The sequence below is a fragment of the Vanellus vanellus genome (genome assembly GCF_965231255.1).
Source record: "Vanellus vanellus genome assembly, chromosome: 2".
NCBI lineage: Eukaryota > Metazoa > Chordata > Aves > Charadriiformes > Charadriidae > Vanellus > Vanellus vanellus.
This window is the reverse complement of record NC_138906.1, coordinates 31,677,266-31,704,942: the sequence shown is the minus strand read 5'-3', so window position 1 is coordinate 31,704,942 and position 27,677 is coordinate 31,677,266. Positions and strand designations below refer to the sequence as shown.

At 39.0% G+C, this 27,677-nt stretch overlaps 1 protein-coding gene across 1 annotated transcript in view; it reads left to right on the top strand.

Annotated features, from left to right (window-relative positions):
* Window positions 1–22,762, top strand: part of VWDE (von Willebrand factor D and EGF domains) — a gene marked incomplete at both ends in the record, with an annotated part of 40,224 nt that extends 17,462 nt beyond the window's left edge. Inside the window, 22 exons of the mRNA XM_082499150.1 lie at window positions 942–1,215; window positions 2,624–2,832; window positions 3,283–4,268; window positions 5,478–5,614; window positions 8,480–8,635; window positions 9,259–9,363; window positions 9,737–9,851; window positions 11,775–12,025; window positions 12,143–12,362; window positions 12,908–13,045; window positions 13,643–13,705; window positions 15,240–15,920; window positions 16,253–16,348; window positions 16,438–16,533; window positions 17,066–17,161; window positions 18,548–18,643; window positions 18,970–19,065; window positions 19,563–19,658; window positions 19,758–19,853; window positions 21,137–21,232; window positions 22,162–22,265; window positions 22,718–22,762. Of these exons, the coding sequence (XP_082355276.1) occupies window positions 942–1,215; window positions 2,624–2,832; window positions 3,283–4,268; window positions 5,478–5,614; window positions 8,480–8,635; window positions 9,259–9,363; window positions 9,737–9,851; window positions 11,775–12,025; window positions 12,143–12,362; window positions 12,908–13,045; window positions 13,643–13,705; window positions 15,240–15,920; window positions 16,253–16,348; window positions 16,438–16,533; window positions 17,066–17,161; window positions 18,548–18,643; window positions 18,970–19,065; window positions 19,563–19,658; window positions 19,758–19,853; window positions 21,137–21,232; window positions 22,162–22,265; window positions 22,718–22,762 (4,252 nt within the window). The remainder of the gene's footprint in view (window positions 1–941; window positions 1,216–2,623; window positions 2,833–3,282; window positions 4,269–5,477; window positions 5,615–8,479; window positions 8,636–9,258; window positions 9,364–9,736; window positions 9,852–11,774; window positions 12,026–12,142; window positions 12,363–12,907; window positions 13,046–13,642; window positions 13,706–15,239; window positions 15,921–16,252; window positions 16,349–16,437; window positions 16,534–17,065; window positions 17,162–18,547; window positions 18,644–18,969; window positions 19,066–19,562; window positions 19,659–19,757; window positions 19,854–21,136; window positions 21,233–22,161; window positions 22,266–22,717) is intronic.
* Between the last annotated feature and the right edge of the window lie 4,915 nt (window positions 22,763–27,677).

The following is a 27,677-nucleotide window of genomic DNA, read 5'->3' as shown; positions in this document are numbered from 1 at the left end:
ACTTGCAGCAAAAGTTTGGAATTTTTTCTTCCCCTTCCCCTTCCCCTTCCCCTTCCCCTTCCCCTTCCCCTTCCCCTTCCCCTTCCCCTTCCCCTTCCCCTTCCCCTTCCCCTTCCCCTTCCCCTTCCCCTTCCCCTTCCCCTTCCCCTTCCCCTTCCCCTTCCCCTTCCCCTTCCCCTTCCCCTTCCCCTTCCCCTTCCCCTTCCCCTTCCCCTTCCCCTTCCCCTTCCCCTTCCCCTTCCCCTTCCCCTTCCCCTTCCTTTTCCTTTCCCCCTTCTCACTGCTGAATGATTAAATTGGCTATTTTAACTGTGCTTCAGGGAACAGATGGCTAACCCTAAGAAAAAAAATGGAAGCCGCTATTTATGGTTTTCATCTTAAATAATTTTCAAATTTTTGGGAATAAGCACTCCCCATCTCCGTCTTAATAAAGCAGGCCTTTTTGAATGTATGTGACTTTCTAAATCATTTTGCTGAGGGTACTTACGCAGTTTTCAGCAACTGCCCCCCGCATGCACCCTGCTATGCATCTTATTGCTCTTGCTGCATATGTCTGCTGCTGTAGAAACACAAAGGTTGAGAAGTCCCCTCCAGTTCCCTGTTATAAACTCTGTTAAAAAAACCCAAAACAACATCAACGAATGGCAGTGGCTGCATGGTTATGTTTCTATTCACAACCATTGTCTACATATACTCCACTCATGGTCCTTCTCTTACTATTATTTTTCTGCAGTAAAACAGGTTGAGTTTGGGGTTTTTTTTTGGTTTTGTTTGTGTGTTGTTTTGTGGGCTGTACTGTTTGGTTTTTCTGCTGCAGGAACATGACTTGCAGTGTCAAAATTCACCAATTAGAAATCTGTTTTAAGACAAAGTTGCTGACATGTGGCGAGACAGTTATTCTATAACCAAAATGATATCACGTGCTATTCTTTTGATTCCAGACTCTATGACAATTTTAAAACAGGAACGTTTGTGCTCTATAAGAGTACGTCTCGAGATTTTGAAGTTCATGTTCGCCAGTGGGACTGTGGAAGTCTTCACTACTCAGCATCCTGTAACTGTGGCTTTGTTGCCAAAGAAGGAAGTGATATAATTGCGTTTGACATGTGCAGTGGTCAGCTGCGTGAGTCACAGCCACACTTATCTGTAATAAGTACAGACACAACGGGAAGCAATGTCAGAATCACTGAATCCTACCTAGGAAGAAAAGTAACAGTAAGTAGCAAATAATTGCTTGCAGACATAATGGTTACCTCAGCAGTTATTTTTACTATTTCACACCAACTTCAGAACTAAAACATGTTTTATTTTCTGCAATTAAGCAATGGCATAATGTTTATTTTAGTATCGTAGTCCTTTGGCCAGTGTTTTGCTTGTAAGTGAAGGATGTTGTCCTCAAGAACAAGGATGTGTCAACATGCATATCTTTCTGGAACCACGTTGTCAATCGCAGTATACAGCCCTTTGTGTGGAAGGTGCAGTTTTCAAATTCAATATGCACTTGTTTAGCAGCCCTGGTGTTCCAGAATGAGATCTCTGTGTGCTCTGTTTCACTCATGCCAGCATCATACAGGAAGGCTGTGCATGCAGATAATTAAGTATGCCAAATGACATCCACAGAATTAGAAGTGTAGATGGTTTCTCTAGAGAATGTGGCCCTCAGATAAAACATTCAAATTTGCTTTTATAATTTCCTGTAGCTTTTCTTCTGCACCTAGAATTGCTGTAGGACTCCACTGAACTTCAAATGAAACAGAATGTAAAAATGAAGCCCTCAACTGCTCTTTAATCACTCTGTCGGTCTGGAAGGCAAGCAATAAAAACAGATATGCCTTTTCAACTTGGGGTTGGCTATTGGTATAAGGCTATTTTAAATATTTAAATTTTATCTGAAGTATTTCATCTGAAGACCTCAGTGAAATATTAAGATGACATTAGGCAACAGAAAAATTAAAAGGATACTGAGGAACCAGCAAAATTAAGTGACTTGCTCAGATTTGTACAGCAGGTTCATAATAGAAACAGCATTTAAATTTGCAGTGGATTTTGTTCTTGAGAATTCTATTTCTTTCCAGAGATTGTAAAGTTGCCTGAAATTAAATAGTGAATATTTGAGACTATTCTGAGCTATCTAAACTTTTAGGATCAGCGTTTCGGGTAGAAAGTAACTATATGGAGCTACTAGCACAGGGAATCGCGTAGCTGATAAAAAGAAAGTTGGGAAAGGTGCTGACAAAGAGTCTATTCATGTTACCAGCATCATCCCTTTCCATGTGTTAGCTATGTGAATAGTGAGCAGCCCAGCTGATCTCTGATTCTCTGTGGGTTTGCAGTCGCTGACCTTCTACAATAGGCCTGCTAATAGTTGATGAAGTTTGTGGACCTATAGTGCACCATCTAGCTGCCTGCTAAGGTTGAGATGTGTAGGATTTTTATTTACAAGGCTTCATAGGAAGAAGAACAATGACATTTGTCTGATCCAGAGTAGTTAGAGCGAGAATTTAATGGGATATCCTTATATGCCTGGCCTTTACCAATTGTTCCTTGCCAACAGACATACCTGGTTTTATTAGCTAAAATAAAAATCGCGTTTCTCATGATGATATCGTCAATCTCGTTTTAGGTTTTGTTCTCTTCTGGAGCTTTTGTTCGTGCTGATGTGAGTGAATGGGGAATGAGCATAACACTTAGGGCACCCAGTTCAGATTACAGACATACGATGGGACTCTGTGGCACCTTTGACGGAAGTGCAGAGAATGACTATCACACTGCAAGTGGGGTGGAAATCCCAAACCATGCTAATGTTCCTTTTTCTTTTATTAAGGAATGGAGGTAACAAAATACTTGTATTTCAATCAAATGTCATAATTTTTGGTTCAACCTTTCCTTCACACTCTTATAAATGTGTCAAAATAATAAAAAAAAAAATCATCCTAGTTTTTCAAGTTAATGTTAGAATGCCATCATTACATTCCATAATTAATTTCAGAGAAAATTGAAACTGAAGTGCCAAATTAGTGTGTAAGTAGTATGGTGTAAGATTAGTTTGATTAGGTTCTGAACAAATTATCAAGGTATACAGAAATTATCGACTCTTCTTCTGTTATAAGTTACTCCCATGGTTTTGTGATTTACCTGGTCTTTAAACATAGCTGTATGCTGCAGATACTGTGATCTGTGTTGTAGTAGTATTAAACAACAAAAAGCAAAACCAACGTTAATGCTTAACTGAAACAACGAAAATAGTTCAGATACAGTTTCATCTTTTTCTTTCTTCTCTAGGATTTCACCAGGAGATAGCTTGTTTGACAAGACACCTGCTTCTTTAACATCTTCTAGAAAAGTAGTCTTCTGTGACTGCGCACTTGAAGAGGCTGGATTATATCCATCAGTGAATAAACTAGAGACAGTTTCTCAGTCAGAACTTCCTCTGTCTTGTAAAGAAAGTGAAAATGGTAGATTTCTTTCTTTGATACCAGGACTGGATGTCACTGCTGAGTATCTCAGTCCTGTTGATCTTGTCAGAGGCTTAAAGAAACGTTCTTCTGCACATGAAATGGATTCATCTACACTTCTGCAGAGAGAGGATAATCAAACCAAACTTCACAAAACATCCCTGGTAAACACACGTGTCTCTGGGTCCTCAGTGGGAAATACTGGTGTAGAAAGAGAAGGAACTTCAGGCTCAGGCATTAGAAGAAATTCTCACCGTTATAGTAGTCCTCTTCACAAAAGTCAATCTGTTACAAGCAGGGGGAAGCGCCAAAATTATTATGAATACCATCCACTGTTTCTATTCCAGAGTCTTAGCCAAAGAGACTTAGAAGGATATAGTTATTTCTTCCCAGAGGACCATGCCACTGACACAGACCGAAAGTTTCTTCCTTCTTGGCCCACACCGTCTGGCCTCACCAAGTCTAGTGCTTCGTTACTATGCCGTCAGGCAATAGCTAATTCCAGTATAGGAAGATCTTGTGGTGGCCTTCTTGGCCGGCGAATAGAGGATGCAATCAATATGTGTGTTAAAGATTTGCAGCTTAAAGATGACCTCAGTTGGGCAGAAGCTTCCTTAGCTCTTCTAGAGAACGAATGTGAGAAAAGACTTTTAGAAGAAATGAATTACAACGGGCAGGAACTTGAAGGCTCGGTTGAGAGCCTGCTTACTGCATTAAAGTGTCCCAGTCTCTGCAGTGGTAACGGGGAATGTACAGAATGGGGCTGTGCATGTTTTCAAGGCTACAGCTCATATGACTGCAGCATAATGTCTGGTAAGTGTGTGTGGTGGAGGAAGAGGTTTATTTAAATAATGTTCATGCAACGTACATACGTTTATTTTGCTGCCTTTCTCTCCTGCTTTTGTACGCTGTCAAGGGTTCCCTACAGTGGCCATGTTTGTTACCCAGCAATTTAGTTCCAGGTTGATACAGCCATAATTGTTTTCTATTCAGCCTTCTTGTTTCCAAAGGGCAAAATATAGGCTTTGTTTCTGGTATGTCAGATTTTAAAAATTTACCACTCGGTGAGTTTGCAATCCAGAGTATTGCCCCAAGAGATGTTTCTACACACTGTCTTCTTCAGGAAAGATCTGCCACATCCATCCATTCCCTAATTTTTTATAGTCTATGTGATCCTGTTTATTAACTGTAAGTGGGATGTTTTTCTCTTTGGCGATGTTACATCCCTGCAAACTAACTGTTCGATGTGGTGGGAGCGGAATTGATGGTGAAGAAAAAAGAGATACGGCAAATAGAGCTGAGCAGGTTTTGGTTTTGTTTTTTTGATTCAGCAAATAAGACATTCAGTAAAATTCAGTTAAGTGGGTACACTGGAAAAATATGAAAAGTACTACAAAAGTCAAAACCCTTTCAAAACAAAACCTGATAATATTTTGTTTTGCAACGGTGTTAATGTTTAGTGACCTATTTAAAAGCAAATAGAAAAAGAGGTAAGAGAATAATAAAAAGAAATATTTTATTCCTCTTGAAGTCAAATAAACTGGGTTTGCTTCATAAAAACTATTTTTGAGTCTTCTAATATTTGACAGTTCATTTCCTGAAATAACTTCCACCTGAGATGTTTTTGTTTAGCCTTTAAACAAAAGAATCCCTTTATAAATTATTGCATATCTGTGACCTTTCCAGTTCCTGTTACTGGGGCCTGAGTTTCATTTAGATTTTATTCAACAAGTGCGATGGAAAGAACCATAGATGAGAAAGCAAAACACATATTCACAAGTGTTTGTTATGAGATTAGTATTTTCTCTGCTTCATAATATTCAAGAGAAGACAAAAGCCTAGCTTTAAAGTTAAGATTCATTTAAACAATAAAAAAATGTTTCTGCCTTTCTTCAGCTGGGTCCAGATTTCAATGTTTACATAGTTTTCTTAGTTGTATAGAGAAATAAACATATTGCTTAATGTAAATGCATATGAATGAGTTAAAATACTGACATTCATTGTCTAATGTCTACTTCGAAGACCAGGCTCCAGAAATTACAGAGCTGGAGAATGCCGGGCTCTGCGATATTCGACAGTACGACTGCACATCGGTGAGAGCTTTTGGACATGGCTTCAGGGAGTCATTGAATCTGAAATGTGAAATTGTCAAATTACAGGTAGGTCTCCCTGAATAGTAACAATTACATTTTAAACTTCTCAGAGAACGAGGGGAAAAAAAAGTCTACCATATTATTTATTGATGTGGGTACAACCCAATGCTTTAGTAGAAGCTAAAAGCAAAGGCACTCAGCACTTTGCAGCAGACACTCAAGTCTTTGCAAGATTGTCATTTCCTCCATGATAACAGAAATACAAAACATAATGGGAATGTTCAGCAGCCGAGAGGGAGATAACAGCATATGGCAGCTATCCATCAGAAAAGGGCAAGGGCAACCCTATTAGTAACAACCAGTACATCGTTGGTCGTTTTTTTAAGTGCTTATGGAGAGGCATTGAAGTACCACTTCTTTGGAGAAGGACAGCAAGGTTAAAGGCATTACTAGATTTCTGTCTCAAATCTAATGCTTGAAATAGCCCTTTTATAAACATAATAAATCTGTTATGAAGAGAGAGAGGCATTTTTGAAGTGTTGTCCATTTCCCTGGGGTAGAATACGATGGCTATTTAATGGTACCTGTCAGCTCCATAGCCCAGGTTTGAACAGGAGATTAAAAACGTTGCACTGTAAGCTAAGAGGAATCTATAGAGAGAGACTGTTGTTACTCAGACCTAGAATTTGCTCGAGGCAAATTTACAAGCAGTTTACAAGTGTTAGCCTGGAATAAACAATCGGCAATTACAAGTTTTTATGTCATGTAAGACACGTGGATAAAAAAAAATCTTCAAAGTAAAATTGGGTTTCATCGATGTGATGATGGTGGGGGGCAGATGGTGAAACGGGAAGAGTTCAATGGGAAAATTTTGTTCTTGAGACAGTTCCTTAGCTACTTCCAGCAGATGCTAAAATTATTTTGACAGATTAAGCAGTGCTGGCTATAGATTTTTCTACACACAACATGTGCCCACTCATCTGCAAGTTGGCTTGAAATGATCAAGGAGAGTAAGTTTACACTCCATTAGGTTAAAAGACTTTTATACCAAGCTCACAGTGAAGCAATTATTGGGAGTTCACTTATCACAGTTTGAAATGTCTCAGTTTTAACTCGTGGCAAGATATTCTGATATAACACCCTTTGTGGCAGTGTATTTGGCTCCCAACTACAAAAACTTTCTATTTAATCACTTTTATTGATGATCTTATCACTCACAAGAGCCAGGTTAAAAAATGAACAGCACTGCTGTTATCTGCAGTTCAGGGGGAAGCTGAGAATTTTTTCCTTGAAAGTGCAAAAGGAAGGATGTTTGGGGTGTTTTGTTTTGTTTAGTCTTGTTTGTTTAATTTTCAGGCCAAAGTAATAACGACTTTATGCAAATGTGAATGGACTTGCAACAGTATAGAACCAGAGTATTTTGAGATTAAACTTAAATGATGAAAATTTGATAGAAGAGTCTTTTTGGCAGAATTTAGAGCTAATACACGCTGAATTTCTTATTTTTTTTATATTTTCACTTTTGAAAGGTTAAATCAAACCCAATGTCCATAGACTGTCCTACCATGTTAGGAAGAATGTAGGTCTTTTGCGTAATATTGAAAGAGGTGACTCAGAGCATTCTGTATTGAAGTTGCTCACAGATGCAGGACTACTACGTGTCTCTTGATAGAGGTTTGAGTAGGACATGGCCAAGGAACCTATGATTACATAGATCCAGAATTTACTCAGATTTTTGTAAAGGATGAGAGTGTGTTTAACCTCCCCAAAATGAAAATACAGTTTTAGTTCCTTCTTATTTACGTTGAACTGCAGAATTAAGTTTTTCTATGAACATAATGATCTGGGATGCTAGTAGATCTGAAGATTTTTTTAATTGGCTTTTGAAAGGTTAATATGTTTCTGAAAAAATTATCTGACCTTGCCTCCAGCTAATAACAAAAGGTTTCTGGAGAAATAAACTGCATCACATTTCAAAGGTACTAAATACACTCAAAATGACATATTTTGACATATTTAGCTTTTACACTTTTACTCACCCTTGCTGTGAAGTTAACTGAGTATAGGGTGGAAGAAAAACAAAATAGTTGGTTGGAACAAAAATAGCTCATATGTCTTTTCAGCAGAAATTTTTATTCTTCTGTTATTTTTCTTTTTGTAAAAAAAAAAAAAAAAAAGGGGGGGGGGGGGTGCAAAGCAAAGCCTTGTCAATAGATGACTCTCCATGTCAGGATTGGGATTGAATAAATGTCTTGATTGGCTCCAGTAACCAAAAAAATGTGCCAGCTCAGTAAAACCTAGTCAAGCTCAAAATGATTTTGATCTTGCTGTTTTCTTGATTCTTAGCCTGCCTGGATTCTTACTTCCATCTAACTTTATTTTCCATATGCTTATCCCTGCTTCCACATCAATACTTCAGTCAAATAGTGTTATCATCCCTGTTCTGTTACCTCAAACTCTCAAGAGGGATCCAGTTTAGAATGGTGTTACTGGTGTAATCTATTGGCTTGTGCAAGGTCTTAATGGCTAACGGCCAGTGTTCCTCCAGCACCAGAATGATACCTGAGCCTTGCCAAAAACCTCATCTGTTCCTTCAGTGAAAGCTTGTCCTCTCCTGGGAGCAGAGATGGAGAGGGATAGAGGCACTTAAGCATCAGATCAGTGCTGTTAAAGGATCACCCACTGCTTAACCCTCCCATCACTCTCCAGCTGGAAGAACTGTTTGTCCTTGGCCAGTGCCAAAGGGCCGTGCGGCAGGAAAGACTGCTCTGCTTTTTCTTCCACAGTGGCAGACTTAGGTAGAAATCTATGTGTGCAAATAATTAGACTCGTTCAAATACTGTGCAATACATGTTTTTTTTTTTATTCTGATGAAAATATTTTCATAACGTATTTCACTGAAAAAAACAGATTTTCTGTCTTAACATTTAGTATAGTGATAGACAATGGATTCCTGGAGAACCTCTGACTATGCCAGCTGCCTTCCAAAATGCCAGGACTGTCGACTGCCAGTTACCAAATGATGGCCAGCAGTCTGATATCATGGATCTGGTTGATGATAAACCCATCGCCCGGTGGCAAATAAAGGTACTCACAGAAATTTCAAATATTCACTTACAGATATTGCTATTAAGATGAAAATATACTACATAGGTATTATCCTTCTTTTAATGGTATTAAAGGTGGAACTCAGCTTGCTTAACTTGGGGTCTTGGTTTCATCACCTAAGCTTAAGTGTTGAGTGCCATTTGAGAGCGTTCTCCTGCCAGGGGACTGGTGGATACAACCTAGGACCTACAGAGACATGTTATGTTCTTCAAGAGTGGAAGTTAAAGGCCAGGTAGTTACCCTAGGGCATTTCAAATGACATGAGACACATTTATGGGAAAACTGAGATGAGCCCAGTCTACATGTACGAAACCCCATGTGAGGCAGATATCTGAGCTGTCATATGGATCGAGTCAGTAAGGTCAATAGAGCCTACACACTATTTAATTTACCCTAAAGTAGACACCTACATGTGATTGGTCAAATATCTGCCTAGGCTTATTGGCAGGATTGATTAAATTTCTGATTATTATTATTATTATGAGAGTTTAAACAGCTAAATGTAGGTGTCTATCAATGGGTGGAATCTCATGCTAGCAGTCCATGCTGGTGATATATTGATACCTGTATGGGTTAATCTATTTTTACTGTACATCTTGCAGATTTCTAATGATGGATTCATTTATAGCAACTCTAAAACAATGATATTATATGATGGAGCCTGTCAGACATGTGAACCACAAGATCCTGGGTTATGTACGTTAAAGGTATGTATTTCATTTCCTTTTGTTTATTATGAAAATAAGCATATTTTCAGGGAGAAAAAAATCTACAAACATCAGCAGAACATACACTGTTCCTGTTTCCAACCGAGATTTTTCAATGCACAGAAATGGCAAGCAGAGAAAGATAAGCTGGGATGAGGCAATTTTGGAATAAAAAAAAAATCAAACCAAAAGCACTTCATACAATTACCAAATAAAACCAAATGCACTGTCAGTTGTTTAGATTTAAAAACAACCTTAGTTGTTTAGTGGAAATGCAGAATAGATTTGATTTTATTTGACACTGTACAAATTCATCCAGATTTGCTGTTTGAGAACCGAAAATTAACGAATCACATTGTCATTTCTCTAAAAGGAGAAAACATGCAACATAGATGGACTCTGTTACGGTGAAGGTGACACAAATCCAACGAGCCCTTGCTTACTCTGCAGACCTGACATATCAAAGTTAACTTGGTCAGTTATTGAAAGTAAGTTCTAATTTTTTTTTTAATAGCAAGAAGTTGAAAATCTACTAAGTTTTTAAGTTTATGGAAGGAGTGAAATTTTAAGTTTAACTAGTTAAGTGTTTCTTTTAAAGCTTATTACCCACTACTTTAGCTTGTAATTTGATCTTGGTTTTCATCTAAAATTTCTCCTAATTTCTGAAAATGATACTTTGTTTTCCAGACCATACATGTAGAAGTCAGGCATTTTTCTTTTTTCTTGCCCTGCTCCTCACTAGTGGCCATTAGAAATAATCAATGAAAATTAACAATTCTCAGCCTAATTGGCACTTTGAAGTCTTATGATAATTGGCACAGCTACATCCACAAATGTTTGTCTTCAACATTTAGCAATAAAAGGTATTTTCCAACAAATGACTTTGATACCAAACAAGAAGAGAATGCAAACTGAATTAAATATCATGTCATATTTATTAGCCACTTAATATTTGGACATAATCTACATAGATACATGACCTAAACAGATACTTGAAAGTATATCCAAGGCTGTCGTACTTCAGTCCAGTTAGAAACCACACTATGAAAAGAAAACCCAAGTCCAGATTCTTCATTTTACTTCTCCACAGTACAAAGTTCTAGCCTAGAAGCCGTAGCTCTTTTGGCTCAGACCTTAGTCTTTGGATATACAAATCATATTGGTCATTTCACCAAATGGGATGTCTTCTGGAACTTTACTAGTAGCCATCCAGCCCACCCCATCAAACCAAGTCCATAACATCTCAAATACAAACATTCCATCAGTGTTTTCATGGGTGAATGTGCTGGCAAGACTCTGCCTGACTTGGGAAGGATCCTGCATGAGTGAGACTTCTGGTGCCTATCTTGCTGAGTCTTCCTAGTTCAAACTTGTACTGAAAGCCAAGGTAGCTATACCTATTCCAAAAAGAATCAAACCTGAAAGAAATGAATGAAATGAAACTCATCCGGCAGTCAAGGAGTCAAGGGATTTCCATGTTACAGCCACAGACTGGAATTCAATATTGCCGAAGTTGGAAATGGGGGAAGATTGTAAACCAAAGGCAATTCCCCAAAATCAAGGAGCACAACCTCTTCTCCAAAGTGGATATCATTAAGAACAGGGTGTCAGAATCTAACTGCTGAGACACTGATTACAGCTTCTTCTCCCTTCATGGTTTCTGCCACAGTGGGTGGGTTCCTGCTTGGAGCAATCACTTCACTGTAACCCAAAGCTTAGCAATCTTAATCACCTTCCTATGTCCCAACTTCAAAACCTACGGTCTCCCCAGGACTTCTGCTTCTCTTTTTCACAGAACTTGTCCTGTGCTGTGGGTTTGGTTGGTTAGTTGGTTTCACCTGGTGTCTCTAGAAATCCAGTTATTCCTGCCAAATAGGTTAGAGCTCAACAGTGCATGCGTCTCAATAGACAAAGACTTACCAGTGAGTAAGTTGTTGTGTGGTTGAAATCATTCCTAGGACCAATGAGTGAATAACGTATTCCATTACCTCATGCTCAGTTTTGCCAAGATAATCACTGCAGCCCATTCTCAAGTATTGCTTAACAATGTCTATTCATCTGTCAGAGGAAACACCAATCACCTCTGAGTTTTATGGCTTCCTGTACTTTCATCTGCAAACTCTCGCTGCGCAGTTAAAATACAGTAGTTAAATTTGATAAATTCTCAGTTCTTTCTGTGTGTAGATGCACTGCATCTCTACAAGCTCTTGCGTAGCGTAAGTAATTTCTTGGTTATGTTGTTACAGTTATAATGAAAATATCTAGTGTTTTTCCTGTGCTATTCAAATTACATTAGGATTTAAGAGAAATAATTACATGTGACTTCCTTAATGGGAAGATATGCTTCTTTTAATTTTTATAAGTGTATCGCAACTTTTGCTTAAAAGAGGAAAATGTCTCCTTTGTTACAGACAACCAGCCTCCAGTGCTTGAAACTTTCCAGGGTACGCTACAGACTTTTTATGGAGAAGATTTTGTATATCAGTTTTTGGCTTCAGATCCAGAGGGCTCTGCTATTCATTTCACACTGGATTCTGGTCCAGAAGGTGCCAGTCTTTCCCCTTCGGGTCTCCTTTTGTGGAAAGCTGTGTCAATGAATCTCCATAAATTAACATTTTCTTTGACAGATGACTGCAATGCAAAGACTAAGGTAGAAATAGAGGTAATGAATATTACAGTAAAATGACACCTACTAGTAAGATGTTTAAGATATCTAATTACAAAACTCATTGCTAGTTCATTAAAAAAAGAAAACTGTCTTATTGGGCATGTCTTGTAGGTCAGTGTAAAATCATGTGATTGCCTAAATAATGGCTCATGTGTGACAAACGTTAATTTCCCACCTGGAAGTGGAAGATATCTTTGTGTGTGTGTGGCTGGATTTGAAGGTGATCTCTGTCAAGTGAATACTGATGACTGTAAACTTAACCAATGTGGTATTGGCAGATGTGTGGATGGAATAAACAGCTATTACTGTGAATGTCCACCTGAACTTCAAGGTAAATTGCTACTCTATTTACACACATTTATCACATTTAGTGATAAATAGGAATTTCTGATTTCATGTCTACAATTTTTTTTTTTAAAAGACTGTAAATAGTATGAAGAAATTTTATGGCCTTGTGATGAAGTTATATGATGTACTTCAGTATTTTTCTTGCATGAATACAGTGGTGGTTTATATTATGAGAGCAAATTTCCATTGTTTTCCTCTGCAGAGGTAAACTCAGCAACATGGTGAAACATAGGAGCGATGAGTTTGGTTGCAGTGTGATTCCTCCTATGCCTGCAGATAACCATGCAGTCCCCACAGCCCATCTTCTCCATATTCTGCGATCAGCAAGATACTTAAGATGAAAAAATGTGAATAGCAAACCTAGTCAGCTCTACTTATTAGCTGTACTGAAATACTTTGTTGCACTGGATAGATGCCCTTTTTGTATTTCAGCACCTGCATCCATTCTACTTTTATCTTTTACAAACATATTGTCAAAGTCTAGTGAAACAATATTATAAAAAAAAATAAATCTGTATTTCAATGCAGGTAAAAATTGTCAAGATGATGTAGATGAATGTGTGTCCAGTCCTTGCTTCCCTGGAGTATTTTGCTTCAATACTTTTGGATCTTACTATTGTGGTCTGTGCCCAAATAATCTGCAAGGAGATGGGAAGTCATGTTATGGTAAAATTATTTGTTTTTCACACGAATGCTATTATCTTATCGTCATTCAGTTAAAATACCTTTGCTTGTGACTCATGTAACTGTAACTCAGAACTCCTTTCAGTAGTCAACAAAACAAGACGGTGTCTCTGACTGATGGCTGGGACAGAATCTCAGTTCATGAAGTCAGACTGCACTGGGTCACGTAGTTGTAAAACACTTTCTGAGGTAACGAGAAAAAATAGATACAAAATACCCACATTCTTTTATATCAAAGTAGGATACAATGAAATGTGGGGTTTTTTTTTCATTATTTTCGTAATATGAGCTATTATTGACAAAATATCTTTCTATTAGATTGCTTAACATACAATTATTTACCCAAATCAAGTCACTTGCCAAATAACATGCCCAAACATTTATTTACAATGCAATTACTGAATAATTTGTATTTTTAAAATACTCTATTGAAAAATTTTAAGAAACAATTTTTACCCTTTACATGCTTTCTGAATTTTCAGTTATTTTTATGTACTAAAATTTTAACTTTGTTTGTAATTTATTTGCAGTTAAAAAAAAAAGTAACTACTAATGTGCCTTCACATCTTTTGGTTTTAGAAAGCTTTGAAGACACTAATGTTGAAAGAAAGGATTCCACAGGAGAAATTGGAGGGAATAAAGGTGATTTTTTCATGAAGAAAATGGAATTTCTGATTCACATACTGATAAGACTATAGCTGGCAAATAAAGGTTCTAGTCAGTTTTATGTTATTCACTTTAATTTTTCAGTTTGACTCAATTTAATTCATTACTGGGGTTGTAGTCTGATCTGAAAAGTGAAACTGAAATGTCAATATCAACAAATCCCTTAGGTCAGTCAAGTCATTTTATTGACAGTGTGATGTATGACATTCTTGCCGTTGCCTTTTCTTTTTGTGACTAACCACTGACATGAAATAGGTAACATGGGGATAGGGACATCTGCTCTATGAAATAAGCAAAAGTTTATGGCATTATGTTGAATGCCAATTTCCTACTTTAACTCAAAGGAAAGGTGAAGGATATGGCATGTGAACATCTTAATTCCAAAACTCTGCAAATGCTGCTGCTGGCATTTCCAGCTCTGTGCCTGCTGGGGCTTTCTTCGCAGGAAATTCTTGTGTGTCTTTTCCCTTTATCTCAGAATTGTCATTGGGGGAGGAGGAAGACTCTCTCACTCCGCTGCCAGTGCTGGATAATTCTTCCTCGGCTGCAAAATGGTTTGCTTTTCAGCAGTGGGAGACAGCACTCTGTAATAGGATTCAGTAAAGTTTAACCTTTTGTAGACCATTTATTAGTACCATTCTAAATGGGGTTAGGGACAGAGCTTAAGTTGGGTTTGGATAAGCTCCTCCGGTATCATTCTGCCCTGTAATGCTAAAAGCATTTTGCCGTTCCGGGATTACAGTGCCATACTCCTTTCCGCAACCCACCAGACCACCCGCTTTTCCTGGGCAGAATATGAAGAACTATTCATTCACTTTGCACTCCTTTCAAGGAGGAGTCCGAGTCCGTCTCTGTTGTTTATAAAACACACGAAACATCCCACTAACAAAACCCATGCAGAAACTTTAAGAAAGTTGATAAAAAAGTTTGGAGAGTTAAACACAGTAATACTTTTGCTACAAGGTGGTGGATTATTCACCTAAAATACTGCCCATGGTGCATCAGTAAGTTTAAGCATGCACATACTTGTGATTAAATATCTGTTTCTAGACTCTGGGCTTGTTACTAGCACTTCGACTCACTGATGAACCAGAAGCCATATCTTTTCTTTAAGCTCCGTTTCACTTATCTCGTTGGAAGCAGCACACGGAGCTGGTAATTTGCTCCGACAGTAAAGCTGTTTATTGACCCGGTATGGGAAAATCTCTGCCATCTGCCTCATATACACGGTGCTTTCTCCTTCTCTTCCAGCCAAGAAAAGGCCATGGTGAGGGTGGGAAAGGACACAGCCAGAATACTTTGATCTTCTCCAGTTCTGCCAGTTAGGAGTTAGGTTCTACTGCATACGCGTAGTCTGATGTAGCACATGGAGATGCTTCCTGAAGTACAGAATGAATGGGCTGCACGTTTTTCTGTTCAGAAGACATTCCCCACCCTCAGAAGGTAAAAAAAAAAAAAGGGTCATAACATTCCTGTACTTTTTTCCCCTCTTCTTTCTAACATGCTGTAGGTTTTCAACAATCATCCTTTGAGAAGGTTTTAAGCATCTCAAGCTATATTCCCAGTTCTACAGATGTCCCCGAGAGATTTATTTCTACAGAAATGGGCAGTAGCAGCTCTCCACCAGCCTCCACAGTAAAAACAATCACTTCTTGGAAGTCACTTAATTCTGAGAGAAGTGCTTCTGTACAACCTGCTGTTACTGGAAACATTGCTCATGCTCTCAGCACCACCAGTGGTCACCTTGCTAACATGGAAGAGAGTTCTTCAGTACATGCTGTGATGACTGCATCTTCAAGGAGCCATGCTGTATCACCTGAGAAGAACACAAAGGCACAAGTTGAGGCCTACAGCTATTTTGAGACCAGCAAGAAGACTTCTCCTGGCAGCAGAACCAACATAAGCAAACGGCTTTCTTTGCCAAGCCAAGTATTCAAAGGTGGAAACGCTCACAGAGTTCAGCACCTATTAGCCAAGCATAAAGCAGGTCCTTTGCCTTTTGTCCTCGTTGAAGTCACTGCCCCACCAAAAATGCTTCCTGAAGAACTGAGTGAAATAGTGATTCCTAAAGCAGTAACCTGTACCGATTTACCCTGTTTTCCTGGTGTACCTTGTGAGCTAAGTCAAGATGGAAGCGTCAAGTGTGGCCGTTGTCCTTACGGTTATTATGGAGATGGCTTCAGTTGCAGAGGTATTACAAATAACTGGACTAAATGCTTTGCAGAAAATAATTTTGTGATGTCTTTATAACCTGAAAGTAGATTGTTACTCTGTGATGAGTGAAATGCATAGAGTATTGAATTTTCTCATTTTCATTATAAATATTGGCATAGCCTAAAGGCTTTTAGTTGTATAGCTGCACTTAAAGATATTTTTGCTGATGAGTCTCAGACTCCCCACTTACGGGCAGGGACCTAATGGAATCTGTGTGATCTTTTCATTATGTTAGGCAAGACACAGTTGTGCTGAGATGCCACTTTCATTTTCCTTATTCCTTTCTTTGTTTTCTTCACTGCCTTTCAGCAAGATGTAGACAAACATGTGGCAAAAATATGGAGTGTGTGGCACCCAATATTTGCAAATGCAAGCCTGGTTATGCTGGTTATAACTGTCAGGCTGGTGAGTATGGCACTTTGGTTTAGCCTGTGGTAACTCATTTCCACAAATTAATGATTTGAAGATCACTGCTGATTTTTTTTTTTACACAGCTCTGTGCAGACCTGACTGCAAAAACCATGGGAAGTGCATTAAGCCCAATGTCTGTGAATGTGTACCAGGATACAGTGGCTCTGCTTGTGAGGAAGGTAAATACAATATTTTTTTGCCTTTGAATCCATAAATACCCAAAGGATGCTGTAAATAACTTCCAAGACTGTTCATTCAGACGGCAAAGAGGTATGTTCATTTTACTTTTACTTTAACAGAACTCTCTAAGTGACATGTTGGTATATACCCTGCTTTTTTTGATACACGCTGTAAATGTTGCTTGTAATTGGATATTCCTAAATTTAGCTTTCACAGTAAGTAGAGGAGTTCACCAGTACATGTAGATATCTCTAAGCTAAACACTCCCAAAGAGTGGGAAGTCCTGTCTGCAAATTGTCTCAGATTTCTTTTCTCCGGGGTGACCACTACTGGTGGGACTCTGTGTGCTCTGTTGGAATTAAATCCTTCTTGTTACTTATTCTTGTCAAAAGGCATTGCATACATCTCCTTATTTTATTTCAAGTTCTTTGCTCACTGTCAATTGTTACCCTTTCCCTTTTTCTAAAGCATAACCAATCCACGCATGTTTTTAGAGGTGATTTCTTGAACAACATAATTCTGTTTCTGCAGCACATTGTAAACCACCCTGTCAAAATGGAGGCACGTGCTTGGCCAGAAATCTCTGCACCTGCCCATATGGTTTTGTGGGACCAAGATGTGATACAAGTAAGCAAAAAAATCATAAGGGAAGAATACAGAATATTTCTCCCATTCTTTAGGAGCAAGAAAGCAAATTATGGTTTAAATTTTTGATGTGCTCTGACTAATGCTAACAAGCGATGAAATACCTGTGCCTCTTTGAAGGCTCCCGTACTTTGACTTTTCAGACACATTAGGTAGTATTTGCACTTGACTTTGAAAACATAACATGCTATAAAAAAATGCAAAAACGTACTATAAAAAATGCAAATGGTTTATTATTTATGATTCATGAACGTGGAAACATTGAACATGTTGCGCATGTGATATTACCTTCAGAACAAACACAGATGTTTAATATGTCCTTACAGCTTTTTAACTTCTATCATCTTAAATTGGTTAGGGGCTGGGGTACATTCAGAAATTGGTATCAGTGAATGGCGAGTCAGAAAAACGGGGATACAAGAAAACTGAGTTCAGAACCACATTATGAGGTCTTTTTTTTTTTTTTTTTTAGTCTGGCGTGAAAATTGGAAAATTGGCTGTGATCATAGCTGAAAGATTGGAATTAGTTAATCTCACTTAAATTGTCTTTTATGTATCAAATTCTACATGCTGCAATTTGGCAACTCCAAATTTGGGGTAGATTTCATACTGGTAACTTTTATAATTCAGAGAGTCCAAATTTAGACATGCTGTTTATATATCTTTCACCTGCATGTGCCACTGCATTATTGACCCTGAATTGAGAAAGTTCCTTTTTCATCTCCTCGTCAAATCCCAGGACTCTTCATTCTCACTTTTTCTTATTCTAGTTTCAATTCAATTGAAAAAAAAAAAAAATGCTGCTCTTTATTAAGCAATACTAAAGAGAATGACATGTTGTCCTGGAGAAGTGTTTCATGGTTTTCCACAGCCATGTTATTTTAATGTCTTTGCTTGTTAGTCTCATGTCACTCTGCCTGCAGCTGCATCTGCTGAAGTGATGGAGGACACTTGAGTGAACCTTCTTGGAGTCTATCAAATCCGTCATGTAACGTGATCCATTTGTCTCTTAGTATTGACCTTCCTACTTTTTTTTAGAATTTATTTGAAATTTCCTATATTTTTAACACTGAATATAACCAGACCATGGATAATAACATGGAAAGACCTTTTTAAAGGTCTTTAAAGAATATTTACCTTTATAGTCTGGTGCTAGCTTTTTATGGCTTTGAGACTGGATGAATCTATTCAGCAATTCTTCTACTTGTAGAATTGTATGTTATTTCCGGTGTTAATATTTGGGAAAAAAAAAAAAAGAAAAATGAATTGAGCATAGTTTGTAATATATCTCTTTCTCTCCCTCCTTCCCACCCCCCCCCACCCCCACACCTTTCTCCTTTGTTTTTTGCCCAACTTTTTGGATGGCAGTGGTTTGCAACAGACACTGTGAAAATGGTGGTGAATGTCTTACTCCAGACATCTGCCAGTGTAAACCTGGGTGGTACGGACCTACCTGCAGTACAGGTAACACTCCTGCAACTTCTGTGTTCCTGGGGGAGCGTCGGTAGGACCTCCCATGGTTTGAAATTGGGAAGCGCGTGGCTCAGACAGCAGCGATGGGCGGCTGCTTATGGCCGCAGAGCCTCCGCGCTCCCTCGTGTCTCCTGCTGCCAGCAGCACCTCTAGAAAGCCTAATACTCCTCCTAAAATTTTGGGTAAAGATTTTATGTGAATGGTGTTACCTGCAGTTACCTTAGGTGTTTAATTCCTGTCCATGCAACAGAAGCACATGTTTTATAGCCTTTGTTTGGATGTCGTGCTTCCCACTCTTCCTGACCCTGTTTCTGCAGCGATGTGTGACCCTGTGTGTCTCAATGGTGGTTCCTGTACTAAGCCAGATGTTTGCCTCTGTCCACATGGATTCTTCGGTGCCCAGTGTCAGAATGGTAATCTTTTTTTTGTTTGTTTCTTTCCCCCCTCCCCCCTTAGCTGCCATTATGAGCAAATCTGTGAGAAAACATTGTTATCCTAAGGCACAAAATTCACAATCAAGTCACGTACCTAAGAAGTGGTGCAAAACAGAGATTGCATTATTTTTTAGATTTTATGGCTGATCCAGCAAGTGTCTAAGGAGAAGGGTGACTCAAAATTTTCCTTGTCTTCTGCTCAACTTTTGAGCAGCGTTCAACCAGTTCCACTGTATATTATGTAGTCTGGTTACTTATGTGCACATACAGTTGCCAACCTTGATCGCTTTTTATCTGATTTTGTCTCTACTATTGACTTAGGCATCAATCCACATTAATTTGATTCTTACGAGACAGGCTGGATAGTGCTGAATGTCTGCGTAAGCTATCAGAATTTTAGTGTTCCTAGAAGTATATGGCTAAAAGTCAAACAAAGTGCCAACTTGCAGCCTTTTCCTCCTGTTTGTGTCTTTCAGCTGTCTGCAGCCCGCCTTGCAAGAATGGTGGTCATTGCATGAGAAATAATGTCTGTACTTGTCCTGATGGGTACACAGGCAGAAGATGTGAAAAAAGTAAGGCAGTGTTAAAAGCCTTCCAAGATCCAAAAGTAACCAATAAATTATTCTGTAATGAATTGAATATACTAAACAGCAGGTGTTTTTGATTTTAAGGTGTCTGTGAGCCAAGGTGCATGAATGGAGGAAGGTGTGTAGGGCCCAATGTTTGCTCTTGTCCTTCAGGATGGAGAGGAAAAAGATGTAACACTCGTAAGTATCTTGAGGTTAGCAGGAGAACCATACCTTAAAAGTAATATATGACTCAAAGACAACTCTGTCCACACAAGTAATATGAAATTAGTGCCAAAGAACTCAAGAATATACACACATTGAAAATATAATGGTCTGTAACTGGGCAGCAAAATTTAGGATGGAGAACTAATACCGTGCAGTTCTTAAGCTAAATCATGAGACCAAAATATCTTTTAAATTCTTTTATAGCAAATAATATTTGTTTCTTTCTCAATTCTTGTCTAAATAAGAAACACCTGTATTTCTGCAAGGAGCTCAGTCAATGAAGTGAAAGAATTGCAATTTGTGCTGTAGGACATAAAAGCAGATATAGTAGAAAAAGAAGTACAGTGAAAGATTGGACAACTGTGGAGACGTAGTGGGAAATGATTGGAATAGAAGATGCAATGGGCACAAGCTCTTTAGGAAAGGTAGAAATAGGACTGTGATAGTAGCACAGCTCTGTGTCATATTGTATCTTAATGCAGATATTGATGGTGCATAAATAAAGTGTGGCAGTGTGGGTAAAAACACAGGGTGCATGAAAATCAGCATGGGGATGGGTGGTAGAAATCCAATAGATAAAGTGTTCTTGTCTGTCACAGTACCCAGCGAGGCTCAGATATTGATATGGCCAATGGCATCTCTAACGGCATGGAGAAAAAACAATTTCCCCTGTATTACTTTCTGTAATTATTGGAAAGTTTTATTGAAAAAAATATTACCTGTATTGACAGGGGTGAGATATTCTTGACCACCATGGAAAAGAGATTTGATTATCAACTAGTCAGTTAACCAAGGAGAAATAATAGTGGTTTAGATTATGGCTTAATAAGCAGGGATGAATGTGCAGAAAAATGGGTCATAGAAAATAACTTTGTATGAAGTGTTCATGAGTTGATTCATCATGTGTTAAATTGCATGACAGACAAAAGATCTCTCACTAAGGTGTGGGTTTTAGTAAAGTAAATTTGGAAAAAAACAAAGATATTTAGTGGTGCTGACTTAATTCAGTATTTCAGGCTTTTGCAGCAACTTGTGATGCATCTGAACATCTCAATGCGTGCTTTGGCTGTAGCGTTTTTTGTTTCTAGTTGCCTCTCTTCTTTCATATCCTGTTGATCCTAGATGGGTTTTCAGTCAAGATGATGTGACTCTTGTGTAGGGAAAGCACTCAACCACTCCTGGGCATCCTGAAATGTAAACAATAAGTAACAGTAATCACTTGGGATATAACAAACTTTGTGATGATGTCTGTGCAGCAATCTGTCTTCAGGAATGTAAGAACGGTGGGGAGTGTATTGGACCAAGCACGTGTCATTGTCCTCCGCAGTGGGAAGGAATCCAGTGTCAAACACGTAAGAATGATGTCACCTCTGAAACCTCTTGCTTCAGCACAGTTAAGAATGCTTCAGCAACACATAGTGCCTAGAAGTCCTATACAGAATCACAGAATGGTCAGGGTTGGAAGGGACCTCTGGAGATCATCTAGTCCAACCCCCCCGCCAGAGCAGGGTCACCTACAGCAGGTTGCACAGGACAGCTTCCAGGCGGGTTCTGAATGTCTCCAGAGTGGGAGACTCCACCACCTCTCTGGGCAGCCTGTGACAGTGCTCTGCCACCCTGAAAGGAAAGAAGTTCCTCCTCATGTTTAGATGGAACTTCCTGTGTTCAAGTTTGTGCCCGTTACCTCTTGTCCTATCACTGGGCACCACTGAAAAAAGACTGTTCCCACCCCCCTGGCACCCTCCCTTTAAGTATTTGTAAGTATTGATAAGATCCCCCCTCCGTCTTCTCTTCTCCAGACTGTATTTTAACCCAAATCTGTGTCAAAGGAAGGATAAATAATAGGGATCCCTCTGCCCGTCCTGAAGCGCTCCAGAACATGACGGTGGTCTTGGGACCATGGCAGTACGCAGTGGCTTGCTCTAACACCATGTGCTGCTGCAACAACTCTGAGAGGCCATTGCAATGGCTTGAAATAGTAGGATGCGTTAAAAACCACTTTACTCATGTCCCTTTCTCAGTTTCATTCATGCCCTCAGCCCGTTCCCATAATAAATCTGCATCAAAGCATCAGTGGGCTGGGATAGACAGAAGAACAAACACTGTTGGCTCCACATGACTGTGAGGTCTCCTTATGCTGAGGGGTGTTTCCCTGTGAAAATACCTAGCAAGTTCTCAGCCCCTGTAAGCAGCTAGAATAAGTACATAGAAATAGTAGTCACTTTTCCCTCACCAAGTTGTTTTCATTAATTAAGCCAAATATGTACCTCTCTTATTTTAGCGGTGTGCAACCAGAAGTGTCTGTTTGGAGGCAAGTGCGTATTGCCTAACGTATGCTCTTGTCGTCCTGGTTATACTGGAGTTCTCTGTGGGAAGAAAATTCAGGTATGTATAGAGTCAAGATGCCATCTCAGATACAGTGATTTGGGAGTCACTATCTAGTCCACCTTTGTCCGATGATGTAGCATGAAATACACCAAATGTGTTTTGTCTGATGTCTTCCTTTCAGTCTCCAGTGAGGGAAAATTCAAAATTCCTAAGAGCCATTCTATTCCAGTAACTTATAGGCCCTAATACTTACAAAACTGTTCTCAACACCTAAAGTAAATTTCCTTTGTTTCAAATTAAACCGATTATCTCCTGTCATTCCCTAAGTGGCTGCAGCAGGAATTGATAACTGTCCTCTTCATAGCAACCGCTAGGCTCTTTTCCAGCATCTGGCCCCATTTGGGGGAAGAGGATCTCACTGCTGCCTTTCTTAGCTCGTATGGAGTCAAGCCCTCATCTTTTTCAACTAACTACACTGTCACTCAGTTCATCCCTTTCCTTATTCCCAGTGTAACTTTGGGAATAGCTTTACTTTGTTGCATTACAGTGAATGATGACCATTTCGCTGTTCTGTCATGTAATCTTCTGTTGCGTTCCTTTGCTTGAGTGCTGACAGTCATTCACTGAAGTAATTTAAGCATTTCGTTACCACTAACCTTTTTTGTGACATCTGAAATAGAAAGCATTCTACTCTTCTCACATCATCTGTGATGTTTCTCTTCATTTCAACGTATTTAGATGCTTTTCCGGTGCCAGTAGAATTCCTTTGGTGGAGCTGGGACATCACCCAGCTGATTTTAGCTCTGCATGCTGCTGCTTTTCCTTTATGTTCATCTTTAATTACATGCTGCTGTTCTCACCTGTGCTGTTTTCTTTATAAACCCATATATTTCTTTGGTCTCCTGCTGCAGCCAAGAGAGCATATTCTATCCTTCCCATCTTTCCTATATTTTTAGTACTTTACTACATTATGTGAAAGCTGTAATGTGGCTGCTATAATCACAGAATCACAGAATTTTCAGAGTTGGAAGGGACCTCTAGAGATCATCTAGCCCAACTCCCCTGCCAAAGCAGGACTGCCCAGAGCACATTACTCAGGACTGCATCCAGGCGGGTCTTGAAAATCTCCAGAGAAGGGGACTCCACAACCTCCCTGGGCAGCCTGTGCCAGTGCTCTGGCACCCTCACCGTAAAGAAGTTTTTCCGTGTATTTGAACGGAACTTCCTGTGTTCTAACTTGTGCCCACTGCCCCTCGTCCTGTCACTGGGAACCATTGAAAAGAGCCTGGCTCCATCCTCCTTCAACCCACCCTTTAGATACTTGTACGCCATAATAAGGTCTCCCCTCAGCCTTCTCTTCTCCAGGCTAAAGAGTCCCAGCTCTCTCAGCCTTTCCTCATAAGGGAGATGCTCCAAGCCCTTAATCATCTTAGTTGCCCTTCGCTGGACTCGCTCCAGCAGTTCCCTGTCCCTCTTGAACTGGGGAGCCCAAAACTGGACACAGTATTCCAGTTGTGGCCTCACCAGTGCAGAGTAGAGGGGGAGAATGACCTCCCTTGACCTACTGGCCACACTCTTCCCTATGCAGTCCAGGATTCCATTGGCCTTTTTGGCAACAAGGGCACATTGCTGGGCCATGGATAATTTACTGTCTACCACGACCCCCAGATCCTTCTCCTCTGAGCTACTTCCCAGCAGGTCTGCCCCTAACCTATACTGGTGCCTGGAATGTGCAGGAATTTTTAGTATGAAATGGGTAAAAGACAGCAATGGTTTAACTTTCATCCAGCCTCAGTTCTCCCAGTTGAAACTACTCAGAGTTCAGATATTTTTCTACTTTATCAAGTCCAATATACAATGCCAATACCATTTGTGGTCAGATAGCAGATAACTTGCTAGAGATGGGGCAAATATGTTTAAGAAATTGAAATAATTAATAAATGTTCATACAGACTTTGAAAATATAAACCAACACATCCTATAAAGAGTATAATGTTTGCACTATGGATTTCCAAAATGTGACCTCAAAAAAGAAATAGTTTTGATTTAAATGTTTACATAAATCTATCCTGCAAAGCATTAGTGTATTTTTAATCTAGAAAACACATTGCTGATCAATCAGACAGTGCTGTATCATACACTGACTAAAATGGCACATTTTCTTAAAGAAATAAACAAGCTGTATCCACAAATTTAACTTAATGTTGTGTTGCTGCATATCAGGAAAGCAGAGATTCATTAAAATAGTTTCTTAAACTTTATCATAAAAGTCATTAAAGTCTCTTTTTACATATTTTTTTTCTCTAAGGCACAAAGACATCATGGTTGAAGAAGTGTATCAATTAAATTGCAATGCTGCATGGATGTATGAGACTTGAAAATAGCGAGAATGTTGAAGGCAATTACAGAGTTTATTTAAATGAAAGGAATATCCAGAAGCATTATTTTAAGATTTGTATTATAGTCAAGAAGTTTGGCAAGCTTCAATACACAAATCTTGTAGTCACTGAAACGTATGTATATTTCTATCATTTTTTGCTACCTCATGCACAAACCCCACAGTCTCTGACTCTTCACTGCAAACCCCAAATTCTGCAGTTTGTTGATGTAGTCAACTGGACTGCGAGCTTCCTTTTTGGGAACAAGACTGTAATAGCTGCTAAGTGTCTCTAGGAAAGACGGCAGCACTTCATCACTTATGCATAGTACCTTCTGTTTTTAAACATTGTTTACATGCATGTTATTTGGCTGCGTACAGAAGAAAAAGCAGAACTATTTTTTTCTTCTTTGTCTTGTACTCGCGTCAGTCTGTTATAATGACGAGCTAGGAGTGAGGAAGGAGGGGGAACCTAAACCAAGGCTTGGCTACTACCCATAGAGGCAAGGTCACGTCTTGCTGACAGTCAACCAAGTGCAGAACAATTCTGGTTTATCTATGCCAAGCCTTGGTAGCCAGGAGCCAGATACCGCCTCTTCTGTTTTGACTTCTTGCCCCTGTTTTGAGATGGTGTTCAGTAATATAAGGAAATTTTATCCCTGAGTCTCTTCGAGAAATTTGATAAAGCTTTTAGCCATGCTGAATCTTAAAATAGGAATGAATAAGAGGAGGAATTCACTGTACATCATGCCATCTGTATATATCAAATCAGAAAGTATTTGTAAAAACTTACTAGAGGAGTTTTTTTCCATTACCTACTACTCCAGTGAACTGTTAGCACCTACCAGCTGGCAAATAGTTTTTGAACAAAGAAAATTCAATTTTTTTCTGAAGTTTCCTATGGAGGACCACCAACTTGTTCCCCTAGAGCTGTGAAAGACATTTCAGTGCCTGCTGCAAGTAACTGAGCTCTGGTCACAGGTACAAACCTCCCTTTAGCTAAGCCATTGAAGTTTACTGTTTTGTTTTCTCGTTTTGTTTTAAACCAAAAATAAACATCATGACTTCCTGTGCTCCTGAGCAATATTCACTTTACTTACGCTAATTCTGAATAGGAAGAAAGTGGAGCTCATTTTGCCATTTACTGCAACTGTGGGATGCTGATTGCCAAATCATAGCTGTTAGCAGCCCTGTGCCTAGACTTCTCCTCACCTTTTGATAGTCCTCTTAAGTCATTTTGCAAAGTAAGCCGGCATTTTGAATGCTCAGTGTCACTCCAGAATGATACCTGACGGATTTGCAAGTGCCTGACTGGTGTATTTAAAAAATGTTTTCAATTTCTCACTTGCATGTTAAGTTGCAGTGTTACCATAGTTTCTTTTAATCGAGCATCCAAGTGGCTGATAGCCTGAGCTGCTGTTGTATTATTTAAAACTTACTCCACTTGAACTGTGTCCTTTCTCACATCTCAAAACTCTCTATGAACAAAACCTGACTAGATAGTGGAACTGATGCCTCAGGATGATGCTTTGAATGCAGAGGGTTCTGAAAATGTTTTTAAAATACAAACACCAATATCGTGTAATCTCATATTGTAATAAACCCCATTCCACGTGTCAGTTACAGAGGTGTTGTGCTAAAGCTGCCCAGAACACTGTTAATAGTACTTTGGTTAATGAGTTTGTGCAACCTTCCATTCACAAAACTGAATCGATATATAGATGCCTTTCTAGGATTTCAGGTGGAATAAAGGGGCTTTTTAAATCATAACTTTTAGTACTTCCCATTTATGTTCAGTGTTTCTAAAGGCAGAAATGATTTCTTTTACATTTTCCAAATGCAAGCTGTGCAAACTAAAGCACACCCAGAGTTTTGCTACAGTAGTTAAAAATGCTCAGTGCTAAGCTGTGCTATTTTCCAGCAAGCACATGAAGCAGAAAAATTACCAGTACGTGCATAAAGGCAGCCAGCTACTTCAAAACTGCCCAGTAATTATGTGATTAGTTGAAACCTTTGTTACCAGATCGTCCATCATACACATGAAACAGAATTCACTGTAATTAGAAAGCACATTGCAACAACTCAGTAAAATTGCTCAGTTTAACAAGAGGCAGAAGTATGAGGGCTTGTGTGCAGAGGTTAACAAAGTTGTTCTAAAATTGCATATTGTAACCTGAAGTTAGGCCCAAAAGAGAGTTTGGAGATTTGGAAGGAGGGAGATGGGTTGCATACTGCAGGAGTGGCCACGGTTCCAGGCTGATGGAACGGAGGGCAGCTTGTGCCAAACTGAAGATCTCGCAGTGGTTCTTACCTGTATTCCATATAATGTGCTATCTTCACCAAATTTTCTTGTGTGGTTTCTTTAAATACTAAACAGCGCTGGAAGGTACTTATGTAAATCATCCATTTATTATCTGGTTGCACTAAAGTCGCTCTGTGGGCCAGCAGAAATTCTCCCAAGTGCAGATTGACTTTTGCCCATAATCTTGAAAAGATCTTTAAAATGCAGTATAATGAACATTTTCTGAAGGAAGGACTTATATCACAGAAGATACCACAGATCTTAGCAAAGACTCAGTTTCCTACATTTGTTGGCTGTGATTTAAAAACAAACAAAAAAAAACCCACAAGAAAGCGGACCCCATGTGAAAGTCTCTTTCTTTTTAAAAATGTTAATTATATTTTCATAGCTGAAAATGAAGTGAGTTAACATTTCCATCTACCAAAAGCAAACCCGTGAAGTGCAAAGCCTAAAGTAAATCAGTATAAAAGCTTAAGCTACTTTATAAATTTGCTATATCCACTCCATTACTTGCCCAAATGGGAAAATCCAAAGTTTAAATTCTCAGTAAAACATAACACCTGGGTACGTATACAAAACCAAACATAGGGGTTAGAAAGTGTAACTAATAGCTAAAGATGTTTATGCTGTTTCTCTTGTATAAAGATATCGCATGGCAATATTGGGTCATTTTACTCAACTTCCACCCACAGATCAGTTTAGCCAATAAAGGATATTTTACAGATAAACCAAGTAACTCCATTCTTGCTACAACCACTTACAGCAGAGAAAATATAAATGGTGCATGTAA